This window comes from Hemitrygon akajei, unplaced genomic scaffold (assembly GCF_048418815.1).
Source record: "Hemitrygon akajei unplaced genomic scaffold, sHemAka1.3 Scf000054, whole genome shotgun sequence".
NCBI classification, from domain to species: domain Eukaryota; kingdom Metazoa; phylum Chordata; class Chondrichthyes; order Myliobatiformes; family Dasyatidae; genus Hemitrygon; species Hemitrygon akajei.
Window position 1 is genome coordinate 4,323,731 of NW_027331940.1, and position 8,211 is coordinate 4,331,941.

The 8,211-nt window shown below is 42.9% G+C and overlaps 1 protein-coding gene across 1 annotated transcript; it reads left to right on the top strand.

The window, feature by feature from the left end:
• The first annotated feature begins 1,837 nt into the window (after positions 1–1,837).
• LOC140721331 (uncharacterized) lies at positions 1,838–6,236 on the top strand. Its single transcript, XM_073036177.1, has 2 exons — positions 1,838–3,093; positions 3,178–6,236. The coding sequence occupies exons 1-2, from the start codon at positions 2,083–2,085 to the stop codon at positions 3,790–3,792; spliced, it is 1,626 nt and encodes a 541-aa protein (XP_072892278.1). The 5' UTR covers positions 1,838–2,082; the 3' UTR covers positions 3,793–6,236.
• The last annotated feature ends 1,975 nt before the right edge of the window (positions 6,237–8,211 follow it).

Consider the following 8,211-nt stretch of genomic DNA (forward strand, 5'->3'; position numbering starts at 1 on the left):
CTAACAAATCCTGGAAGCATTTAATACCCAGTCTATCCCATTCTTTAAAAACTACATCGATCAAAAAGGTTTAAAAAATAGCTAGAAAAAATAGGACTTGATAGAGAATGTCTCATTAAAACAAAATATTTTCTAAATTGTATCCAAATCCTCAAAGTATGTTTAACTACCAAACTGTCAGTTAGTTTACTTAAAGATAAAGGAAGTGAAGATCCAAGAAGAGAAATAATAGAGAATTTATGAACAGAATTAGCTATAGAAACCCAAGCAGGACAGTCCTCATGATTAATATAGTATGACCAAAATGTGAGGTTTCCATATATTGCCTGCCCAGTAATAAAACATAAAATTTGGTAAAGCTAAACCTCCATTCTTTCTTGCTTTTTGAAAATGAAATTTATTTAGTCGAGAAAGTTTATGTTTCCATATATAGGAAGATAGGGTAGAGTCAAGAGAATCAAAAAAGGATTGAGGAATAAAGACGGGTAAGGCCTGAAAAAGGTATATAAATTTAGGTAAGATTCATTTTAATAGAATTGATTTGGCCAATCAACGATAATGAAAGAGGCAATCATTTTGAAAGTGTCCGTTTAATGTAACCCGATAGAGTGAAAAAACTTCCTTTAAATAGTAGCTTATAAATCTTAGTAATTATTACACCAAAATAGGTTAATTGATTTCTTACAGTTTTAAAAGGAAGGTTAGTATGAATGGGTACCAAATTATTCAAAGGAAGAAGTTCAGTCTTATGTAAATTTAGATTATATCCTAAAAATTGGCTGAAACAAGAAAGTAAAGAAAGCACAGAGGTTTCGACCTTAGAAATATAAAGTAGTAGGTCATCGGCATAGAACAAAACTTTGTGAATAATACCTCTCCTTAATATCCCAGCGATACAGTGAGATTCTCTAAAGGCAATAGCTAAGTGTTCTAAGGCCAGATCAAAGATCAAAGGACTCAAAGGACAACCTCAAAGGACCAGACTGGATTTATTAAAGATCAATATTCTCATTTCACTATTTGTTGTTTATTAAATGTCATTTATTCTCCTTCTAAAGAGACATTGGAATGTGTGACATCCTTAGGTGCTGAGAAGGCCTTTGATTGGGTTGAATGGAATTATCTATTTAAAACATCAGAAAATTTAATTTTGGGCCTGATTTTATTCAATGGTTTAAATTCCTTTATTTATATCCTTCTGCTCGGGTTTTAACTAATCTCAGAATTACAAACCATTTATCTCCAATGTGGAACTAAACAAGGTTAGGAGATATTTACATGGCATTAAGTCTATGGCACTTTAAATTAATAGTACATAAAAGAAAATCCCAGCTGTATGTCAACAAAAAAGCTACTTGCGTGAGAGTGTTTCAGTTACTGTGGGGCTAGGCACCCATGCCGCTCAGGGGGAACGGGGAATATTACCAATGGAGAGAGTCAAACTGAGCCAAGTAACAGACTGGAGATGGCAGAAATGCCCCATACTTATAGCGCATCAGAGAGTTTGATGGTCATTCCAGATACCAACACTTTGCCCAGTTAGAAGGTGATTTCTCTCTCCAACTTGGGTTGAACCACACTGTAACAGTGTGATATCAGATCACACGTTGGCAACTCAAGTGAGCTCATCTGAAATGTTGTCCTTCACCCACTGATGAATTTTTAAATCTTTTCAGGTTAAAAATGACAAGGAATTTGTCAATGGAAATTCAAACACAGCACACCAGTTTTGATGTCTCGCTCTAGATATTTAAGAAGTGGAGCGAGGGATTCACTCGATCATCCTTCCTGCTCAGACTGTGGAGAGGGATTCACTCGGTCATCTGACCAACTGGCACGCCCATCATTTTACACAAGGGAGAGGCCATTCACCTGCTCAGACAGTGGGAGTGCATTCACTCGGTCATCTCATCTGAAGGTTTATCAGCAAGTTCACACTGGGCAAGGCCATTCACCTGTTCTGTGAGTGAGAAGGGGTTCAGTCGGTCTTCCCACCTGTGGACACACCAGTCAGATCACACTGGGCAAAGGTTGCTCATCTGCTGAATTTGTGGGAAAGTATTCACTCGGTCATCTGATCTAATGGCTCACCTGCGAGTTCACACTGGGGAGAAGCCGTTCACCTGCTCGGACTGTGGGAAGAGATTCACTCGGTCATCCCATCTGAAGGTACATCAGTTAGTTCACACTGGGGAGAGGCCATTCACCTGCTCAGACTGTGGGAAAGGATTCACTCGGTCATCTGATCTAATGGCTCACCAGCGAGTTCACACTGGGGAGAGGCCATTCACCTGCTCAGACTGTGGGAAAGGATTCACTCGGTCATCTGATCTAATGGCTCACCAGCGAGTTCACACTGGAGAGAGGCCATTCACCTGCTCAGACTGTGGGAAGGGATTCACTCGGTCATCCCATCTGAAGGTACATCAGTTAGTTCACACTGGGGAGAGGCCATTCACCTGCTCAGACTGTGGGAAAGGATTCACTCGGTCATCCCAACTGAAGGTACATCAGTTAGTTCACACTGGGGAGAAGCCATTCACCTGCTCAGTCTGTGGGAAGGGATTCACTGATCCATCCAAACTACAGAGACATCAGCGAGTTCACACTGGGGAGAAGCCGTTCACCTGCTCAGACTGTGGGAAGGGATTCACTCGGTCATGTAAACTGAAGTTACATCAGCGAGTTCACGCTGGGGAGAGGCCATTCAGCTGCTCAGTCTGTGGGAAGGGATTCACTCAGTCATCTGACCTACTGGTACATCAGCGAGTTCACACTGGAGAGAGGCCATTCACCTGCTACGAATGTGGGAAGGGATTCACTCGGTCATTTGAACTGAAGGTACATCAGAGAGTTCACACTGGAGAGAGGCCATTCACCTGCTCAGACTGTGGGAAGAGATTCACTCTGTCATCTACCCTACTGGTACACCAGCGAGTTCACACTGGGGAGAAGCCATTCACCTGCTCAGAATGTGGGAAGGGATTCACTCGGTCGTTTGAACTGAAGGTACATCAGAGAGTTCACACTGGAGAGAGGCCATTCACCTGCTCAGACTGTGGGAAGGGATTCACTCGGTCATCCCATCTGAAGGTACATCAGTTAGTTCACACTGGGCAGAAGCCATTCACCTGCTCAGACTGTGGGAAGGGATTCACTCGGTCATGTAAACTGAAGTTACATCAGCGAGTTCACGCTGGGGAGAGGCCATTCAGCTGCTCAGAATGTGGGAAGGGATTCACTCGGTCATTTGAACTGAAGGTACATCAGAGAGTTCACACTGGAGAGAGGCCATTCACCTGCTCAGAATGTGGGAAGGGATTCACTCGGTCATTTGAACTGAAGGTACATCAGAGAGTTCACACTGGAGAGAGGCCATTCACCTGCTCAGAATGTGGGAAGGGATTCACTCGGTCATCTGACCTACTGGTACATCAGCGAGTTCACACTGGGGAGAGGCCATTCACCTGCTCAGAATGTGGGAAGGGATTCACTCGGCCATTTGAACTGAAGGTACATCAGAGAGTTCACACTGGAGAGAGGCCATTCACCTGCTCAGAATGTGGGAAGGGATTCACTCGGTCATCTGACCTACTGGTACATCAGCGAGTTCACACTGGGGAGAGGCCATTCACCTGCTCAGAATGTGGGAAAGGATTCACTCTGTCATCTACCCTACTGGTACATCAGCGAGTTCACACAAGGGAGTGGCCATTCACCTGCTCAGAATGTGGGAAGGGATTCATTCGGTCATCTGACCTACTGGGACACCAGTCAGTTCACACTGGGTAGAGGCTGATCACCTACTTAGACTCTGGGAGGAGATTCTCTCAGTCATCTCAACTTTATGTGCATCATTGAGTTCACACTGGGGAGGGGCCGTTCACCTGCTGTGAATGTGGGGAAGGATTCACTCAGTAATCTAACCTTGTGACACAGTACTGGATTCACACTGGGGAGAAACTTTAAATAAGCTGCATGCTGGATATTTGTCCATCACCATTGCTGAATGCAATTTCAAGAGTGACTCATAAATTATTGCTGCTGATCACCACACCCAGTTCTGCACCCTGGTCACTGGGCATGGGAGGAGTTTCTTCTGCTGCACATTCACATTTAATGGGACTGGAGTTTAATATTCTGGATCTGAGAGAAGTAAGTCAGTTCTATTTTAAACTCTGTCTCCAGTACTTGGTGAATTTATAACACACCTAGCGTACAGTAGAGTGTCAACTCAGGCCGGCTGGATCCTGCCAGTGGTTCTGTTCCAGGACAGTCCTTTTCATTTTTTCAATTTTATTATTGATTTCCAGTAAAAAAATACAAATCAGTGGAGAGGTTTAGCAAACAGATAATACAAAAGACATAAACAGCAATAAAGAAAAGTATATATTGTCAAAGTCAGATAGGTTTAATGTTATGCTGTTATATATACAGTGTAATCAAAAAAACACAACTCTTAACAAATCGTTAAAAAAATTGGAAAATGTTATTTATATGCAGGAAAAAAACAGTAAACTAAATAAGAAAAGAGATTGGGCAGTCCAATTGAGGATAGAATTAGAAGAAAAACAAACAGTAAAGGCACCCTTCCAGTCACCTCCAAACCTTCACAGATAAGGATTTTCCCTAAAGAGAATAAAGAAAAAATAAATTAAATGATATGAAAATATTGAATAAAGGGTCACCAGACTTGCTCAAAATTAAAAGATGTATCAAACGTCCAGCTTCTAATTTTCTCCAAGCTTAGATATGACATAATGGAGGTGAGCCAATAGAAAACAGTAGAGGATTAGATTCTTTCCAATATAACAAGATAGTACTCCTAGTCAGTAAAGTTGAAAAGGCAGAATTTGCCTTTTCATGTTGAGCAGAAGCAGATACTCTCCCTATTTCCTCTGGAATAATCCCAAAAATTGCCGTAAGAGAAATTGGGTTGAACATCCACATCTATAACTTTAGATAATATTATAAACACATCTCTTAGAGCAGCTACTTCTACGTTATATCTGTCACAAATAGTGCTTATATTAGGAAATATATGCGCCAATTTATCTTTAGACATATTGGCCCTAAGTACTATCTTAAACTGAATAGAGAGTCAACTCAGGCCTGCTGGACCCTGCCAGTGATTCTGTCCCACGACAGTCCTTTTAAATCCTCCCCTGTTGTTCACCTCTTGTTCCCCCTGTGGGACGGGTTCCAAACAGTCACCACTCTGTGGGTGAAAAGGTTCCCCTTGAATTTTCTCCAGACTGAAGAAGTTGTGCTGACTGCAGTTCTGTCTGAGATGTTCTTTGCCCCTGAAATCTCTGAGCTGAGGAAGAATGACATTTGGATTTACTCTCCTTATTCATGGCTCATTTCCACATTATGGGTCATTTTCCCTGCTTCTAAAGGGTTGTTAGAAAACACCACTGTCCTCTAAAGACTGAAAGCAGAATGCGAAAACATTGGTTGGATGTTCAAAGGAGCAGGGTCAGAAACCAGAGGTGAGTCTGCACAGGGCAGAGTTTGGGGCTCTGGACGATGGTCGAGGTAAGAACGTATGATGAGGAGAAGGAAATCAGCAGCGGGGTGTGGCAATGAATGACAGAGTAGCAACATTTGGAAGCTGATTTACAGAGAAAATCATTTGTTTGTCTGACTAATGACACAAACAATACCTGTGGTGAGGTGCTCCACTGGTCAGGGAACGTGTGTGTTCAGAATTGTTATATCTATCGAGGGATTTGCTTGTTTATCCTGTAATATTATATCCGGATGGTTATTATGGATTGTCCTATCTGTAATAATGTATCAATTATCATATAAATTGTGAGATTTTGACTAAGTGGATCAGGCTGGAATTTATTGTACCTTAATTAGGTTAACATGGTCATTCATCCGTTTGTATTTTAAAGCAAGATTTTGGTGAATGATATTTGCCACTTGATTGCAGCTGTATAATTAATCAGATTGAGTTCAACTGTCGCAGGATCCTGGAATGTGTTGGATTGTGTCTGGTTTCTCTTAGCATTTTCTGCATTGATTGCCTTGTTTGTATTGTATGTATTTGTGATTTTCTTCCCCTTTTGCTAACCACCTTGTCCTGTATTTCTGCAAGGAACCCCTCTGTTTCTGGGAAGAGGTCTCCAACTCTCAGTCCAGGTGCTCGGTGCTTCCTTGTCAACATCTATTCTGCTCAGATCATTGGGATGTCTCCCATGGAAGGTCATTCTCATTCCACTGGTTAATGTTTTCTTCCACAGTGATGATTTGTTTTTCTGAGGTAGCATCTCATTTAAGTTTTCTGGTCTGTATTTCTTTTCACAATTGCATGTACACATATGGAGTGCTGAATCGTGTTCAAATTCAACTGTAATCCAAGATGGCGGCGCGACGGAGCTTGCAGCGGCCATTCCGGAGCTGATTATCTGTTATTTGTGAAGCGGGGTGCCGTGCGCAATCAGAATCGGATGAAAAACGGACGTGGGAGCACGGAGGAACATCAGGAAATCTCCAGGAAGACCTTCTTCGTTACTGCTGCTGCTGTGAGATCCGGGACTCAGCTGGGAAGAACAGGCCCCCATTCCTCTGGGTCGCGTTGGCGGGGCCGTCTTAATACGCTCGGCAGAGGATGGTGCTCGGAGAAGCTGTGCCGGAGGGGATGGTCGGAGGCGCGGAGGTTCGCCGGACATGGAGTCCGCTGCGGTCAGGTCGCTTTCACTGTGTGTTGTGTCTGCGAGGCTGAGTCGGGCGGCGCCGTGGAAGTCCATAGCGGGAGTATTCCCTTCTGCTGCCTGCGTGGGATGACGAGTCTATCGGGACCCTGAGGACTTGTGGAAACTGTGTGGTGGTTTCTTTTGAACTTATAGTCTTTTAACATCTTTGGACTATTTTTACTGTGCCCATGGTCTGTTTTTTTTTAATGAATTATGCTATTGTTTGCACTGCTGTAACTACGTGGTTTCGTGCAGGTTTTGTAGCTTTAGTTTTTGGTCTTGTTTTGTCTGGTAGGTTTGGAGCTCCTTTCTGGGTAACGTGCTAAGACAGTAGTGCAATATTAATACGCAGCATTCTCTCCGGACCCTGGATTGGGGATTGCCAAACGTTATGTGGATTTTCTGGTGTAGTCTGTTTTGTCATGTGCTTTTGTGATATCATTCTGGAGGAACGTTGTCTCATTTTTTTTTTAACTGCATTGCATTTGTGGTTTCTAAATGACGAATAAACTGAATCTGAATATAATAACGTGTTTTGATTTACTTTGTTTATCTGTGCGTGGCTCATCGGAGGATGCTGTCCTTTCTTTCATAAGTAGTTGTGTGTTCTGTGTGTTGTTTGTGCTGCTGTTCTTTACAACCCGGCTCGGAGAAACCTTGTCTAGTTTGTCGGTGTGCATGTGTGTTATTAAATGACAGTAAACTCGACTGGAGGTAGCTAGGCCACACCAACCTCCGAGAAAAACATAGACTGACTGTCCAAACCATGTCCAAACAAAAGAAAGGTGAGGAATCTCAGAGTCTATATCCTCACCTAGACAGCCTGTGCCCAGGCAGGAATCGGGTCTGGACAAAGTTTTCCCGTCTTTGTGACACCTTTCCTTGACGCCACTCCTTCTAACCGGCATTCACGCTCTCCCTCCCTCCGAACATTATTCACCACCATCACCCTCGCTCTGTCTCTCTGACATCCAACCGCCATCCCTGTGGATGAAATTTCCGAATATAAGGTTTACAGGGCTGTATGTTGCTTAAGCTTTGTGAGATTGTGGACTTCTGCGTTTTCCACGAAATAATATCGTGCCTGTCACTGCTGTTCCTCAGAACCATAATACAGCTGCGCAAATGACATGAGTTTAACAATAAATCATGAAAATAAACATTGTGAACTAACTCCATTGTTCTGCTGAGATTTCACACACCTCTCTGCTACTAGATATAAAGAGAAGCATTATACTTGTACCTTAGAGTTCCACGCATGTGGACTCTCCGTGATAGCATGTTAAATAAAAGATTTGCCAACTGAACTTGATTCTTTAACATCTCTGACAATTTGCCTTAGTTAAGCAGGATGCCAACAAAATGGTTTCGAACGATGGAGTAACTGTGGGTGGGAATGGCAACTTCGAGTTAGCTACCCGTTGGGTGATCCGCTTTGAGCCTCCTGGCCCATGACCGGGTAGAAAGGACGGCATCGGCAAGATCAAGTAGGAAAGACTGCAGTATT

What these genes read in the sequence shown, in the direction of transcription:
- LOC140721331 (XM_073036177.1), top strand. Translation starts at nt 2,083, where the DNA reads ATGGCTCACCTGCGAGTTCACACTGGGGAGAAGCCGTTCACCTGCTCG. An exon ending in CTCGGTCATCCCATCTGAAG is followed by an intron (nt 3,094 to 3,177) that starts GTACATCAGTTA and finishes TGTAAACTGAAG; the next exon opens with TTACATCAGCGAGTTCACGC.